This window comes from Neodiprion fabricii, chromosome 2 (assembly GCF_021155785.1).
Source record: "Neodiprion fabricii isolate iyNeoFabr1 chromosome 2, iyNeoFabr1.1, whole genome shotgun sequence".
NCBI lineage: Eukaryota > Metazoa > Arthropoda > Insecta > Hymenoptera > Diprionidae > Neodiprion > Neodiprion fabricii.
This window is the reverse complement of record NC_060240.1, coordinates 8,960,775-8,979,004: the sequence shown is the minus strand read 5'-3', so window position 1 is coordinate 8,979,004 and position 18,230 is coordinate 8,960,775. Positions and strand designations below refer to the sequence as shown.

At 40.7% G+C, this 18,230-nt stretch overlaps 1 protein-coding gene across 6 annotated transcripts in view; it reads right to left on the bottom strand.

The window, feature by feature from the left end:
- The window catches only part of LOC124176518 (homeobox protein araucan), a 67,288-nt gene that overhangs the window by 18,269 nt on the left and 30,789 nt on the right, over positions 1-18,230 (bottom strand). For 5 of the 6 annotated variants that reach the window (XM_046557911.1, XM_046557912.1, XM_046557913.1 and 2 more), the window contains exons 2-3: positions 8,913-9,314; positions 30-163 (exon numbers count right to left, since the gene is read on the bottom strand). In XM_046557911.1, coding sequence (XP_046413867.1) covers positions 30-163; positions 8,913-9,314 — 536 coding nt within the window. Of the gene's footprint in view, positions 1-29; positions 164-8,912; positions 9,315-11,910; positions 12,065-18,230 lie in introns of all 6 variants that reach the window. The other variant, XM_046557915.1, reaches the window with a different exon arrangement.

Below are 18,230 nucleotides of genomic sequence, written 5' to 3'. Positions count from 1 at the left end.
TGAATAAATATGCGTAATGCAAGACTTACCCGTAAGCAGCCAGGGTTGGATCGTAGGGATAGTAGCCTGTGGCTGCGGGTTGAAGAGCGGCGGTGCCCCAGGCGGTGCCCATGTCCGGCGTCATTCCCATCCCCGTCGCGTCCTTCAGCCCGTAGGGGTTACCCTGAAACACATTCAAATATTCATTTTCATTAGACCGCTGGACCGCCGCCATTGGTTATAGTGCCCGTGCACTATATTACACCAAGAGTCCGAAGGAGAGGACAGGATTCACGTTGCAAGGAATTGAATTGTTATTTATTTCTACTTTTATTTTTCTTTTTTTTTTTCTTTTTTTTTTCACAGAGAAATTTATGCTACAGATTTCGGCGATGTTCGGTCGCAATCGTTACCTCATTATTACCACACGTTATACTACGCTTAAGTCGAAAAGAAGTTCGTCGAAAGGAGAATGACGATAAGATAAGATAAGATAAATGGGTTTTTAAGTACCGTATACGGATACTCTGCGGTGGTGGTATTTCGAGGGGCAAAGAAAAAAAAAAAAAAAAGTGAGCAGACAAATGACGTCAGAAATTTGTTCGTAATAATTTATGAGCAACTCAAAGTGTCCATTACTTACTCAACCGACTCGTACGCGACGAAGCGACGAGACCTATACTCGAATAACAAATTAATTTTAACGGGCATCAATAGTTCATGGGGCTTTGAAACGATGCGGATGAGACGCGTCGTCCTCGTCGGGAATACTGCCGTGTGAACAATACTTATCGGGGACAGATGGAGCGTCTAAACGTGAAAGAGGTGGATGATAGGATGGAAGGGCGATATATAACGAGGAGCGAAAAAGAAGTTGAGCGATTCGATTTGTCCTGAGATTGATTCGATCGCTCCCGTAGCAAAACGTTCGAGCCGTGTAAGACACGGTTAGGTTATCTCGAGCGATTGGCAATATCGTAAGGAAGAGTCGGAGGCTTAAGGTTCGTTCGCGCGATTAGCCTGGTGTGTATAATATATAAGGAAACGTGTGGCGGTAAATCGTTGGGATTTATAGCTATACGAGGACCGAGGAGACTTTTGAATAAAGGAGAGGTGCTGCGGGGTCTCTGATTGCTGGCTGCAAGCTTGCTCGCGTCTCGCATCCCGCGGGTAGGATACCGGTAGGTAAGCTGAGAAAAATTTTATTTGTCACAGTAACTAGTGAAATTCAGTAAAACAAGTATCGTCCAAAAAACTGTTTCAATATCGTTGGAATTACGAGGTAACACGAGGTACGCCTAACCATTTTGCGCTATCGTCGATCCTTTTTTGGTTATCTCTTGGTCTCTAGTTTTTTAGTTAAACAAGACTTTAACAACAATGCATACAAGCAATGCATTTTCGCAACAGTTGCAAGAAAATATAGTAAGAGTGATCGCAATGAGAAAGAATAGTAACGGATACTAGACTTTCCGGTGACAGCTAGAAAACTAACTTTCATTTTGTATCCAGAACTATATTTTTCGATTGTGGTAAAACATGAATATAGTTTAGGACTGAGCGGTAACCGGAAATAAAATTTTCTATCAGTGTATACCAGTAGGTACCTTCGTGATCTACCACCCCGGACGAATCCGTTCCGCCTTTAGTACCAAAAACAAAGTGGGGAAAAACGAAAGAAGACGAAAACCTGCCGCAGCGTGACCCGGCGATTAGAACCTCACAATGGAATCGAATTTCAGAAATACCAGCACACCGTGTCACTGGAAAAGCCTGGTTCGTAATCCTTGGGACCCGGGCGGTCAGGTCACTCCTCCGCTTCGAAACTCCTAGAGTTAGATTTGGGCATTAGCTAGGCATTAGAGATTCCTAATGGCGACACAATGGGTTATTATTAGAAAATGGGCCAGCTTAGGTCACATTTCTGACGCCAACAGGCATCGCATTACACCGCGCTATTACCGACGGCATCCGACGCGTCGCGACGCTGCTTGACTTGCACCTCAAACCTTATTGGCTTCTGATTCTTTTCATCCATTCCCCATTTTCCCATTGAGAGTGACCATCCATTATTATTACTCTATATTCCAAAGAAGAGCCTCCGAGGAATGATTCTTGACCTTAGCTTCAGAGTTTTTCAATACGACGTTGGGATTATCCATCGAAAGAGTCTCACCTTGACCACGAGGACAGGTCAGGGACATATGTGGGTCAAAGTTGAGGACATCTTCGACGGTGTTAATCGATCGGTGTAGTCTTGACATCGGTGAATCTGTGACATTGTGAACCAGAGGGAGCATGTTCGATTCTAAATATCCGCACGTCCGTTTTCCCATTCTTCTTCTCACCAAAGGACAAGGGTCCTGGACCAAGGACCGAGAGATGCGGGCAGGTGGTTTTAACGGGTAGCTGCGGGTGGTCACCGAGGTCCAGGAGGTCCGACAGAGCTGCTGCCTGGTAGTTGGATAGATATTGAAAACAATAACCGATCAGGCCTCGGCGCGTTAACTCGTTGATAAGCGTGCGTGGTTCGAATGAGACGTTGAAACGCATTGCGGTCTCTCTTTCACCGTTTCGCTACCGTGACTTCTCACCAAAAATGCAGCCCTTCGATTCTCCGACAAAGTACGATTTGTAACGGGTGAATCTCGAACGGTGCCAGAACGAGTCCAAGACCGTGGAAAAAATTTTTCAGGTTCACCTTGTGGATGTGGACAACCATCTCAACGAAGTACGAATAGCGCCCTAAAAATCGTTCCCATTCTCGCCATGTCGACAAATGTTGGAGCCATAATCAACGGTCGTACATATTTTGAAGAATTTATGCGATTCTCGTTCTCCGCTGTCCGTTTTTCAATCTTTAAAAGGGTCAATTTCTCAGCGTACCGAAGCAGTGCGAAGGGCGAGTAGGTTGGTGTATCGGTGCACCTTATTGCGCAGAGGTGTCGAGAAGTAGACAAGATCGAAAGGCAAAGTCGAGGTAATCGAATTACCCCCTCGTGAAGCCGTAGTCCTCGTGGGCTCGGAGTTGTTCCGTACTCGGTGTGTTCGCAACCGAGTCCGTAGATGTCGCCAGGCCCTTCCAGTCAGACCGACCGGCATTATTTTATTCTTTAAACCCTGGGACCACCGAGGCCGTATCGCGCACTCTTATTGCGCTTGTTCTCGCTCCCTGGAGTTCGTTTTATTCAATGCTAATGCTAATCCGATTCTTACTAACCTATAACGCTCGTCATCGAAACTTGCCATTACCCCTCGAGTATCTAGCCTGTAAAGCAGCGTAGGTTGCAAGGTATGCCACGCACCGAAAGCATCCGGCCACGGATCTTCCCACGTCGGGCATTATCTGCATTGTCAAACTTTCAACTCGTTCCTGCCGTGGCGTAACGAACCGAGATTAAGAAATCGCTAACGCCGCGTGGAATCTCGGTACACATCTCGTATCTTTACCAAGATTATTTACGGTGTCTTTAACCCTTGCTTCAATCCCTGGGGTACAAACGACCCCGCACCATTTCTTCGTGAATTTGAAGTACCAGATTATAAAAAAATCGGCTCTGTGGTGCCATCTGGCGTTTTGATAATTTGTTTCAAAAAGTAGCCATTTGAGAAGATGCAAAAAAAAAATTTCAAGTGAAAATTATTTAACAGTTTACTTTGCATAACGATTTTTGTCGCTCGGGTAAAATGACCCCAGTATGTCAAGTACGCGGTTCTACAGAAGTGTGTCAAACAAGGGTTAAGCCAGTGGTTGTTCCAAACACGATTACCGGTTATTCGATCGATTTACTTGCCGGTTCCATTCATGTACTTGCAAAACTAAAATCCGACCTGAAAACTTGACCGCAGAGTAGGTACTTAATCTTCTCTGTGACAGGCGAATGGAATGGAACCTTGTCTTACGGTCCCTGAAATTGACACCGACTTAATATCCCGACTCGAAAGTACATCTAATCGACGACGTAAATTACACGAATGGCCAGTGTTAATTTGAATTTGTACAACAACGTCGAATGAATAACAAGGTGGGTAATTATTATCACGGAGTAATAACTCGCGACCGCTTGTATATCGGAACAAAAACAATGGCAATTAAATAAGCACACGCAAGCTAGTACAATACGATAGTACGCCCGACTTTACCAGTCATGCACACTGAAAATAGATCACACTAATCATACAGTATTGTATTACATCCAGAATGATGTATTGGCTTGTTTTCATTGGTTTATTCCTTCGAGTAAGCAGTTGTACAATTTTTTTTATGCCTTCAAACACCGTTAATTCTTTTTACTTGTTACTCAACTTATTTTCTTTTGTTTTTTTTTTTTTCTTTTACCAAGCATACGAACCGAGGAGAATAAGATTCGTTGAAAACATCTTGTACGTACGTGATTACGAATAATCCAGTGAAAAAATTAACAATTTTGAATATTTAACGATATGAAAATGCCCAAATCAACGAATCTAATTTTCTCTTTGTAATTTGAAAACGAGTTTGAAAAAAAAAAAACAAAAACAGGGTGATGGGATGGGCAAAAGTTAATCCTGCCGGCTTTATCATCGATGGCTCAATTAAGTTTTTTCCTTATTTTCTCGTCAACGACGAATACTTTAATTACCAACGTTTTGAATGAGCAGTTCAAGTCGCAATACAGCGATAAATGTGTTACGAACGCGAATCGCGCAAATCTCCGACAGATCTCGATCGATCGCTGGTAAGTTTTTTGCTCGTTTCCGCACACTAGTGGAATTGTATAATAAAGCGGAGCTAGCTAAAACACCGGGATTTGTCGCATGGTTAGTTTCTTCTCGGTGTATATAACGTTACATGGAGTGAGGCAAAAGCAACGGCCGTAACGTCGGAGCGAAAAAACATTAAACAAATCTTATATAGGGGGCGGCGGTTCCGCGGCAGAGAAATAAATGTATATCCTTCGAGACTCCCGTCATCCCTACATACATATATGTAATATCGTGCCTCGGGTTTTCTATGGAACGCCGAGCTGAGAGAGAGAAAAAGGGTCCCGTGGTTTCGCTTATAACATACGTATACCCTATATATACACCTAGGTATAATACATACGCGGAATCGATACCGCAGCGACGCGAAGCGACGCGACGCCGTTCGCCGGACGAACCGACGCCTTTTTCTCAGCCCCCGCGGGATTCCGCGTGTCGAGAAAACCCGGGGGAATGAGGAACGGAGAGGGAATCCATTACCATAAAAGAAATTCTGTTAAATTAATACCGGCAGAATAATCTCACGAACTAATCAAGAGCCTCTGCACAGAATCTCGAGTCGCGATCACCGTGCTTGTCAATTGACACACGTTATTGGGAATGATCTCGGAGCAGAATTTCGGTAAAATAGTATATTGTGTGACAAAGAGGTAAACTTTTTTTTCTCGGACCTAGCGTAAGTTTGTAATATGAGTAACAGGTGAGCCGAAAACGAATATTGCAAATACGCGCGGCGAAAAGACCGTCGCCTCTTTGTTGCACACGTTTTTTCACGAATCACGAAATTTAGGTTAGGTACGCGTAGTGTCAAATTTGTTCGCGACAGCGCATGCGCGCTGTGTAGAAAAGACCGCTCTTAACTCCTCCGCGCATGCGCATTCGTAGATTCGCTCTACCGTCACAGAAACGGTTACATCGGGTACGGAAAACATGCGCGAGGGAACGCGTAAAATATACTCGCGTTGTATAAAATATTTACCACATCGTATAAAATGTATTTCTTTTTTTTCTCCTTCTCATTGTACAAATAAAGAGTAAAGATTTGCATGTTAATTGGACGTCGAGAGTTACAGAGAAATATACACTGCGCAGTTCACGCAAACAAGGCGTAATACGCAACGTTTGTATTATTGTGTATTTAGGATCAAGATATCGGATGTAATAATTACACCCGTTTCAAGCAGGCTAGAAAGGTAGCAACAACGGCTGGCTAGCCTCGAAATAACTCTATTGCCGTTTCAATGCGACGGGTTTTCCGCTTCCCTCCATCTCTATTATTTCCTCTGTTCCATGAACAGCAGCTACTATACACACCCAGGATTCCCCCTTGGGAGAGATTTTTATCAGCTCTATATCGACAAACAATTCTCACGCCAACAGATGGCTGCTGATTTAATTTTCGAAATCGGGACCGCGTCGAGCGTTCGGATTGCCTTAGGTTAGAAATCCCTTCGCCTGCTCGACGGCGACAGTTTTATTTTTCTGCCTTTAACGGTTAGAGCAAACCATCGTATAAATCGTATATTCATCAACGATCGATGCGTCTTGATTTTATTTCGATTAGTCGATCTACGTCAAATTATACACTTGCGTGAGAGGATGAGAGGTCAGAATATCAGAAACAAAGATGAGAGAAAATAAATCAAGGGAAATAAAAATTCAGGGAGCTACCGAGACGCAGGATGAAATTCATGAAATAAATCGACTACTCGCGGCTGAGGAAATGCGAGAGTGTTAATTTGATTGAGAATAGCCGGAATTCGGTTGATTTTTAGTTCCTTTACCGCCACGAACGCGGAGATCGGTTAAGAGTAGAGGTGTTGAGAGGAGAGACGATAAATAGAGAAAAAGGTGAGGCTTGTCGGAAGATGAATTAATTGACAGCTCAGACTAAAGGCAGCCAATTAGTGTAATTATGTTGATAAATTCAAATTTAATTGGCCCGGCTCTCTTGCATCCCGCGGAGAATCGGAATTCTGGCATCTGTCGCAAAGGCATAAGGTTCCCTTTGCCCGCCTCGTTTCTTTAGCATTGCTCAATATAATAACGCATACCGTCTTTTACAGAGAACACATTTATACGCACGGGATGACATTGTAAATTCAGAATTGTTTCAGCCATTTAAATTTTGGGCGTGCGTGCCGGTGGTAAAACAAAAAAAAATAAAAAAATCAAGAAAAACAATCAGCTGGGGAAAAGTTACCTCAAAAAATACGATTTATCCGATTACTATATTTCACTCAGCGTATGAAATATTACGATTAATTTGCTTTGCGCGATACTTTTGCACAAGGATGAAAAAAATTTTGACGATTTAACCAACGCGTGAAAAGAGCTATTTCGTAATGATATTATTTTCTACCAGTTTGGTTAACGGGTTTTTTTTTTTTTTTTGTTTGTTTTTGAGCAATTAACGGCATTGCAAATAGGCATTGCAACAAAGAAGCAGTCGCGACACACAAATTAAAAAAAAAAATTCTCATCGAGTAAAAATATGACGACATTGAAATGTCACTGTGTCAAATTTATACGAGCAGAGTTGTAAATGGCCGAATAGTAAAAAGATAATAATAAAATTGTAAGTACGAAGAAAATAAGACACAAAACAAAGTAGCCGTATTATTAGCCAACCGCTTGTCGACACGCCTATAAGACGCAAGGCGATAAATATTTTCGAGCGCAATAATTGAGCGATTACAAACGGAAATAAAAATGAAATAATAAAGTATCGAAGTAGCGTAACACGTCCTCGGCACGAGGACAATCTGCAGACGGTGAAGATTTATTAATTCTTTCTTAAATTTTATTTTCAATTCACTTTATCCGTATGATATACATTAAGATATATTTTTTGCGAGAATCACGGAGTATTAAATGCTAGTAACTTGACGTAATATTGCTTTTAACTAGGCGCAGAAGCGTCGAGTCGCAACTAGTGCGTTTATCTTACATTACGAAGCTGTTGCCTCGTATTTCAATCTACCGAAGAGCAGATCGACGGAAACTCGCTTTTTGAGTAAAATTCCATCAGGATTAATCGAATGATGGTATTAATTTCTATACTTGACTAAGTCGCTACGAATGCTGTCATTTTCTATGTCAACTTTTTTACACGCTTCTCATCGTCTCGCTTTTAGAAAAAAGATTTTATTTATATACCTACGCACCTGTTAAATTATTCACTTGGCATACGCAAGAAAATTTTATTCGACTCGATTGAACTCAGTTCGTACTAATAAATAGTCATTACGATCAAGAAAATATATTCTGATAAATTCGTGTTACGCGTATGGATATTTTTTTTTTCTGGGTGTACCGATTTATTGGAGGATCAATTGAATCCCAGTCAAATAATAATGTAGGATACATATTTCAGGATTTCTTATGGATAATTGGATCAGATGCCTAATTTCAATTTCCGCAAGATATCTGAACCAGTTGATGAAATATGACTGAAATAAGCAGCCTCGTTTATTTTCTAAAATTTTTTGGAATGAAAGCCGAGCTACTTTGACAGGACTGAGATTTTACTACAGAAATTTTGCAAAACTATGTAGAGAATTCAGAAAGCTTTCCAAAATTTTCTCGGGTCAAATCTCACTCTTCTCCGCAAGGGTAAATCAGTTTTCACTCCAAAAAAAAGTGACATTTCACTCGATAAAATCTTTCTACAAATCGCAACTGTGCTGAGAGAAAACAGTTGTTGAATCAACCAAATATGCGATCACTGGCGACGAAATGAATATTTATTTGTGTCAATTCAATATCTGTCGGTCTAAGAAAATGTGCAGCTGGACTATTTAAATCAACTAAACATTTCGATAAACTAACAGACGTTGAATTGAGACAAAGAAATATTCATTTCGCACATTTAGTTGAATCAACGACTTTTTTCTCTCAGTGTGGCCATATCAAATATCGGGCATGAATGGTAAAAGGTACACCGAGAGAAATTTATAGTTCCGATTACCGCTCAGTCCTTAACTGTTCTCATTTTTACCACAATCGATAAATATAGTTCTAGGTAGAAAATGAAAATTACGGTTTCTCGTAATTCCAACAATGTTCGAAGAGTTTTTTTAACGATACCCGTTTTACTGAATTTTTCTAGTTACCGTAACAAATGAAATTTTTCCCAGTGTATCGATATCTAAAATCCTGGTGTCGAATCGTTAACAATTCGGACTTACCAGGGGCGAATAGAAGGCCGAGCTGTCCATCCCGATGCTGGGATAAGGCCCCTGGTCGGTGGTGGAGGGCGTGGGCGTCGGGTAGGAGGAGTACGACGTCGCCGTCGGGGCCAGCCTTGGATAGGCCCCCAGGGCCAGCCGGGCCGCGCTGTCGTATTGACAGGAGCAGACCGTTTGCCCGGTCACGGGGTCCGTCATCATCGGTCGTCCGTTTTCGCAACATCCTGTGCTGGTCCCCGTCGATCCACCGACCGGCGTAGTCGCTCCACCGGTGGTTCCGGGCCCGGCGCCCGTCGTCGTCGTTGCCGTCGATGACGGTGATAGGGCCCCGGGACTCAGGGCCCCGCCTGATGACATCGCTGGCGACGTCGCCGTGGTTGGTTGGCCACCGCTAACCAAAAGCTGAAACGTAAATCGATATTTTATGATAAACATCGTGAGATAAAGTTTCATTTTTTGCAGTTGGTGGAAGAGTATTGTCGTTATTAGTACATCGTTGATACTGCACATTGCCAAGTTGGCAAAATTAGACTTCTTTGGTTGAATTATACATTTCTCCATTCGTATTGGGTGAAGAAAATATTTTACTAAAACCTATAGAACGAGTTACCATAGAGTAAAAATTAATAGTAACGTGTATTGAATCTTTTCGTTAAGGTTAAAAACATTCATTTTCATTTCGTATACAGTTCTGGATTTTTTTAGTCAAGTATGGTTGTAAGCGATAGAATATTCGAGATACGTGAAAAGTAACCACGATCCAAAAATTTCTCTCGATGTTACGTTTTGTAGTTGGAAAACAATTTGGATAATTAAGTTTTTCATATAGTGGACCGGCAATTATGAATTCAAATTTTATTCCTGTCGCGATAATTTAGAAATGACATTTTTCCGAAAAATGTAAAAAAACGTTGAATTATAGTGATGAATTTATTCGATTTTTTTTTATACATATTTTTTTTTCGTTTATAGACATTAATTACATCGTGTATCAATTAACACGATAAAAATCATTGCGTAGAAACGAACTCATCGATTCGAATAACTTGAAGAAATTCTGAGAAACTCTATCGGTACGATATTTCAAGGCAAATTAGTTATTTTTAGCAAATCGAAATTTAGTATGTGAAAAAAAAAATATTCATGAAACAAGGAAATAGCGGTAAATGGATAATTGTACTAAAAAAATCACAGCTAAATGAATTTTCAATTATTACCTGAAAATTAACTGAATAGCTCTCAAGACACAGATATTTAAAACAGGAAGATATTTTATTATTTATCTTGGACCACATCAGATTATTACGAATGTTTTTCCTCCGGAATTCACGGCAAAGATGCTGTGTGTTCATTTTGACCCCGTTGTACAGCGTAAGGGTCAACTTGGATCAAGCTGTTACGAAAATTTCATAGCAATACACGACGAAGCACCGCTTGTTAACAAAATCTTCGGGCATCGTTAACTTCAAGTCTGCACGTCGGACCAAGGCAGCAATTACATAACACGGCCTTAAAAAAATCGTATTAAATTCTCCGCGACAAGCTTTGATCAGTCAAATATCTTTGATCACCCGAGCATATATTTCAACTTTTCTAGTTTCGCGCGGATTTTAATCTACCGAAGGTCTGAAATAACGGCTTTTTCTGGGACGGTGCCATATTGTTGTCGGAATAAAAACACAAACGGACCGGCTCGGATAGTTTTGTATTATGTTCCTACGTATGTATATATATATATATATATATATATATATAACGTACATATAAAAAAATTTCAAAGAACAAACAAACAAATGAAAACAGTCACTACAATTTTTTTAAACCTAATTAGTGAAAAAAGAGAGTCAGTTTAACTTGCCAAAGGTGAAACCTGTCGGTTACTTATCGCGATCATAAATTACTTGCAGTAATTTTAAAAATCGTTTGATATTTTTCGCATTTTTATTTCAAGTATAATCTGGATGTAGATCAGCACACGTTTGGAGAACAAAATTTATACTGTGGTAAAATTCACAAGGAAGATGATGATTCGTCTCGCGAAAGTTCGACGACAAAAAATGTCGCTACCTACGATGCGTTTCGCACGTGGCAGAAACAGGTCGTCGCGTTGAAATTCGAATGAAAAAATAGATCGTCGACGTACGTCAAAGTTGATTGCCCGACGTTGACCGTATTTAATGTCGTACAAGAATGAATATTCATGAAAATTATCAGACCTGCACAAATTCTCGGCTGATTAGCCATTTCGCAAGCGTATAATACTGGTTCATTTTATTTCTCTTCTATTAATTTAATTATCCCCGATACCAAACGAACGTTATAACGAGATATCGGCAATCTTCGATCTTATCCGATACTCAAATTTATTCGAATAAGGAACGGTGATAAAAATGTAATGATTTTTTCACGACCAGCGCCGAATTGCTCTGATATGTTAATGATGCAAAACGAGCTTCACCGTGAGTTCCAATAATGATTTTCGCGAAAATGTCGAACCTCGAATCGCGGCAACAACCATGCGTAGAATAATTGCAGGAGAATGTCGCGTACGATGCGCATAACCTTACGTGTCCAACTAGATATGTGAAATGGCAAAAAGTGGCTCGTTAAATACGAATAAGTGGCTGTAATCGGTCTTGCGAGTATCTGTCTGTAAAACCGGCACTCGACAATGAAGACGTACGCTCCTGCAATCCTAGGAGAGAAGGTACTCGGTGGTACTGATTTGCCTGCCCTACACCCTACGCCCTGCACAACCTGTGCCTCGTCCGAATAGATAACACTTAATTGTACCGTATCAGCGGGGCTCGGAACCTGCCACACAGTTGTAGGTGAGACGGTAGTTTAACGGCAGTTGTTAATTAGTAGAATGGCAAAAACCGGTACTTCGACGTCTCAGTAATTATTATACCTACGAGGCTTGAGCGACAAGCAACGAGGACTTATCTGTTACCGTAACGTCGTTTTCGGATTGTAAGAAAAATGAATCTCCTCGTACCGTGAAGTAGGATCAACGACCAAAGGTTAATGACGTTTCTCCCATGGGACTGATTGTCTCCTTGGATAGGTATTTAAGGTCTCATTCGACGTGTATTCCCAACCAAAAGTTACTCTCGGTGAGAATATCGAACACTTGGCGATGACGTGAATATCTGGAAAAAAATCAAATGTGAGCTAGTTGATGGGATGATTCGTTTTCAATAATAATAATGCCAAAATGTTGTTGACAAAATGTCTAAACAAAATCTTTGCTCAACCAATCTTTGGTGAAATTTGTTTTATCTCATGTAAAATGAATTCAATGACTTTTCTGAATACTTGACAATGTTTTTCGGAATTTTTTGCCGATCTTGAATAATTTCTTTTTCATAAATTTCCTAACGCTCCATTTATGAAACTATTCGTTCCGTGCCTCTAAAACTTCTCGAGTGTAATGTATAACCATTCACGAAAACCTATCGTAAAAACATTCAGGACTTTTGATCCATATTTCAAAATTGAAATAATTCTCGAAACTGGCATCTAGGCATTCAGAAGAATCAGTGAATTCATTTTATTCAACATAAAACAAATTTCACTGCAGATTTGTTGAACAAATTTTTGTTTAAACAATTTACTCTCAACTTTTTGGCATTTTTATTATTCAAAACGAATTAACTCATCAACTTGGTTGTGATTGATTTTTTTCAGAGTTTTTGTCTCATCGCAAAGTGCAAGCATCTCATTTTTTATAGAACTTTGATTCATTGTTTTGCGTTATTGTATTGCGAGAGATTTCCAAATTGTGTTGGTCACGATAATTTCTATCTTTCTTTAAAGAATGCAGGTCTTTTTTTACACTCTTTCTTTATCTCTTGCATGTTCTCGATTCACTTCTAGGTTCGTTTATAGTCTGAAAGCTTCTGTTCTTATTTTTACAAAGATCTCACATTTTTCGTATAGTTGCGAGAAAATAAACTACCCCGTCAACGGCTTATCAGTATTTTTTCGATGATCTATTATCCCTGGAATGGTGAACTTATTTTTTTTTTCTACCACTTAACTATACATTGACGCACAAACACGTGTTTCCACACGTTCAATCACGACTATCATTGTTATAAATGGTTAAAACAACATCGTTTTTTCTTATCTATCTTTTTTTTTAACGAGGCAAACGATGGTACAATTTAAACATTTTTTAGAATTCGAAAAGTGTAGCAAAATTTTACCTCAAGGGGAAAAGAATTGAAAATCGTGAAAATTGGCGGAAGATGTGAAATCACCGGGTACAAACGTACAACTCCGGTGTATCATTCTGGCGTTAAGATTGATTAAATTTCGATGTTATCCACTCGTCGAGTGTCTCATATCCTGTATTAAATAAGCCCGACACTGCGATATCGTTAAAAATTTACCGCGATATAACTAATCGTGTGAAAACAAGCTAGACGAATGGTTAGTGTAAGGGTTTGAGTGCCACGCTCGAGTGTTATTATTTTCTATACATATATACCGATGTTGCCAGAGGATGCGGAAAAGGACTCGATCCTTTCGGCTTGGTGAAATAAAACAAAAAAAAAAGAAAAATTAAAAAAAAACACGAATAAATGCCTCGACTTTTACGCCCGTGTGTGGCGTGCACATTGGATTCTCACACAGTGCCGCACCCTCGCTTATATTCATGCCGAGAGAGAGAGAGAGAGAGAGAGAGAGAGAGAGAGAGAGAGAGAGAGAGAGAGACGACTCTGGACCTCTGCAGAGAGTTTCGGGATGGGTCCAGCCGCACACATGCGCAAAGAGGCTCGCTTTCGTCCGTGAATGCGATGCGAATTGGTGGTGTGTCGGTGTATTGAAAGAGGGTACGGTGAGTGTGGGTGAGGCTTTATGCATTCGCGGAGGCCGAGAGTGCTGGAGGGCCAATAGCCACGGTGAATATCAATTTTCGGCGCTTCTGCACCCCGGGGGCGGATAACCCCATTCATTCGGCAACGCGTTGATATGCACGCGTCTTGGCGATGTTGATTATACAACCTGCAGGATGGCCCTTGATCATTGCGCACAAATTCACCCCACTAACAGACTGCGACCGATTATAGTAAGACGTTTGGACCAGCTTCGCGTGGTGAGCAGATTGGTACACTAATTAATCCTTTCAACCACAGTGGGATACTCAGCGTGCCATTTTAAAGATTTTAACATTCTAGCCTTATCGCAGTTTACTCGCAACTTAGAGTGATCTTCGTTACTTTGTATGACCCCGGAAACTCTCGAGTAACAAGTTTAGGATTTTTCGTAGTTTTTTCGATTTTACATCCGCCATGTTGTATCCGCTATCTTGGATTTAGAAATTATTAGAATTATGTTCTGGGTTTGGAGTCGCGATCAGTTATCCGAAATACCATCGAGTAACAAAATACAGGCCACACTGAGAGAAATTTTTAGTTCCGGTTACCGTTCAGTCTTTAATTATTTTCAGTTTTTACCACAATCGAAAAATATAGTTCTGGGTAGAAAATTAAAATTAGTTTTCTAGGTGTTACCGGAAAGTCCTGTATCCGTTACTATTCTTTCTCATTACGATCACTGTTGTTATTTTTTCTTGTAACCGTTGCGAAAATTTAACGCTCGTGCAACGATAAATTGACGTTCAAGCCTTATTCAACTAAAAAAGTAGAGTAAACCTCAGAAACTGATTTTGCGTTGCAATAACCAAAAAAGGATCGACGATAGCGCAAAATGGTTTCCCGTACCTCGTTCTTCGTAATCCCAACGATATTCAGTTTTTTTGACGATGCCTGTTTTACTGAATTTTTCTAGTTACTATAAAGAATGGAATTTTTTTCAGTGCAAAATATTGAGTTGAAAAATATGTGATTGAAAAGGTTAAACACTCGGCGTTAAGTGCACGGGTTTTGTTTCGCCCAGGCGGGTAATTAACCCGCTATTATTATGCATCTCGCATTGTAAGCTCTCGGAGTAACGAGATCGAAAACCTCCGGATTGAATGCTACTCGATTTATAAAGCCGTCCTTCATCTCTCCAAACTCCTCTCGGTTTCGTTCAAACTGCAAATATCAGTGTAACTCGAGCTAATCCCACACCGCCAATGTTTACTCAACAATTACTCGCTGAATCAGATTAACCGATTGCGAGTATGCGTGCGAAGAGTGAAACCTCAGTTGGACGGAAGGACTGCAACCTCCGAATTTTATCAATGCGCAGTTCTTTTTAACAGAGCCAATTTTCCCGATCAATTCCGTACTAGAAATTTTTTGATTATGCCTAGTATTTCAGTATCAAGAATATTTTGTCTGGAAATTAGAACAGCAAACTACCGAGAAAAATGCGTTAACCAATACGGCGGCTGGCTGTAACAGCTCGAGTCAAAAGCACGACAAAGATAATAATACTATTGCCATTAGTTGGCAAGATGATATAATATGAGGTTGAAAATGCGTAAATGACGAATTAAAAATAGATGAAACCGGATGTAAGATCCTGTCGAATACTATCGACTGATTTAGGACCGACTGTACCGGACGTTTCGACTTCGTCTCTAACGCGAAACGAGGAGGGATTGATTTTTTGGCAAGAAATTTTCTCGCGTGTCTGAAAGTTCTTCGTTAGAGGAAAAGTGGGCGATTCGCAGCAGGCAGTGACCGCAAGATCGTGGGCGATTTGACGCGAATAATTAACGAATCATTTTTCAGGCGTGTGATACGAATCGCTCGATGTGGGCAGGGCGAATTAAACGAGAGCAAATCCGCTTCGAGTTGGAATGATTGCGAAATTAACCTGGCTGCGTGGCAGATATAATCAGCGGTAATTCGGTTAGATCCATCCAGTATAAAATTGAAATCCAGTATATAAAATGCCATTTCTGTTTCCATCGTGCAAGGAAATTGAAAGGATACGTATTCGTATATTTGAGCATCATCTGCACTCTTGAACGTGTCGACAAATTTCGGATACGACTGTGCGGACGATTTGCGGATACTTGAAACGAAGCGGAGTGACTGCCTCGTTTTATTTCAAATTCTATTGCCGGGAAACCGGTTGAAACGATTCAATTAATTCGCATTTACTATTCAAATATGTATATTCACTTCGTATTATACCCAAATAAAGCAAGTTCAATCGTAAATTGGCAACGTTTATTGCACGCTGTATCATCCACGTGCATAATCACACTTGAAATAAACATGTACGATGACCATAACAAAAGGTTATCGTCGAGCCATCGGAAGTTAGACGTGGACCTCGTCGATGTACGAACAGTACAATTAACTCGAAGTATTGAACTGATTTCAAGTATAACGTTAAAAATAGTTCCGAAATATACGTATTGAGAATCATTAAGAGGGTCAATTTAATTTTCTGATAATATGAACCGTAGGCGTATTTTTCAGCACAAGTTACGGAGATTGATTCAACATTACGTTGGGTACTTGCTCCCGGCTCTCAAGCGAAAACGAGCAAAATAAAAAAGAGAAACGATAAATTTTTGCAAAACGTGAATTTAATTTCAAATCCTCGGAGCAGAAGTAACATTATTTCAGAACGGGTATTCAATTACAATATCATTTGGCTTGTTCGGGTTTAATATGATGCAGATTCTAAACACACATCAAGAGTTCATTCCAGTAGCTACGTTCCTAGTCACGAATATGACAAATCGTTTCTCAGATTTCTCACCGCGCTTTGAAGTGACGGATATAACGAAGGGTTTTGTCATTCAAGAAAGAGAGGTTGTATCTAAGTCAGGGTGGTTTTGGTTACGAAAGGTGGGAACTACGAGTATTAATAAAAATAAAACAAACAGCCGGGATCGTTGCACGGGGGCGAATTGTTGGGTAGGAACTTTTTCCAAAGCACAAAGCGCCTGCGCCCGCCGCTCACCCCCCTCTCATCCTTTCGCCTCCAGCCAGCGTGCTCGGCAAATGCCACTTTTACACCCTGACCGTGGCGCTGGCACACCGGGTCGTGCACTTTCAGTTTAGAGAACTTTTCCACCGCCCGCTGTACGTCCGCGAACAATAAGAGCAAAGTTTGGGGTGCAATATCAACTTTTCGTAAGCGCGATGGCGCTCAAACATACCGTGTACATGTATATACTATATATATATATATATATATATATATGTATATATACATATTGTGTACACGTATCCACACTACCTGAACACACGCGTAAGATGGTGAAAATTTTCCCGCAAAGTTAGGTTCTGTAATGTAATGCAAACGCGTACGGACGGAACGTTTGCAGAAAAATTACGCGTGGCACGTATTGCAAGTTTAATAGATAATTCTAGAAAACACTTGCTTTTTATTTCGGACACTCGACTTGCGGTCAACGACGATAGGAAGTGAACCTTGTGACTATCGTTATCGTATACGCACCTGCGTCATTTGAAAATTAATCGATCTAGGCAGGTGGATAGAGTAATTTTAATTACACGGCTAGGCTCAATTTCGAATCGTTAAGCGGAATATTTGAACTCGCAAAAAGCCACCAAATTTTTTTTTGCCCTGCTCGCGCGGTTTTCTAACATTATTGAAAACAATCGATTCTTGATTTATTGCTCATGTACGAAACGGAATCAAGATTCCCGCGAAATCAGTAATGCACGGAAAAACGGCGAGTAGTATCGATCGTCGCGACGCGGCGTGATCAGATTATCAACAAAACCGACGTCCAGGTGAACAGAGGTGCGTGCTTGAAACGTATATCACGTATATAGGTGGATATACAGATAAACTGCACCTATCAAACCGTGTAGTTATGGGTATAAAATATGATCAGATATCCATAGCGACGGATTCGGATTAATTTTTTCGCCTCGCAAATCACGCCAGATAAATTTTTCCTTCCCCTCATTTCTACGAATACAGTAACGTCACACTGAGTCCGAGTATCACGCGATGGTCGACGGACACTCATCGTCAGACGTGGCGAAACGTTATCGCCAAATTGATCATTGGAGCCGAGGTTCGGCGATCTCAGAGAACGGCCGACGCTTGGAGACGGAGATGAATCTCAAAATGATTGGCCTACTTTACGTTTTCGCCATTAAAGCTCGGAACGAAATTTACACCGTAGTTCCACCAGCGACGGCCGACGGTTCAAAGGGACAGGTGAGTGGAAGTAAAACGCGAAACGTCAGAAAAACTATTCGAATGACGATTCGCAGGTGAAGTTATCAGGTGTATCGAATATTTCAAGAACCCTTCGTCGGGTATAAGGTATGTATTTTTCAGATGAAAAAATTTTACCATCAGTCCAATTACGTGCACAATTTTATTTCGACAATTTGAATCACAATTGGCGTGCTGGCC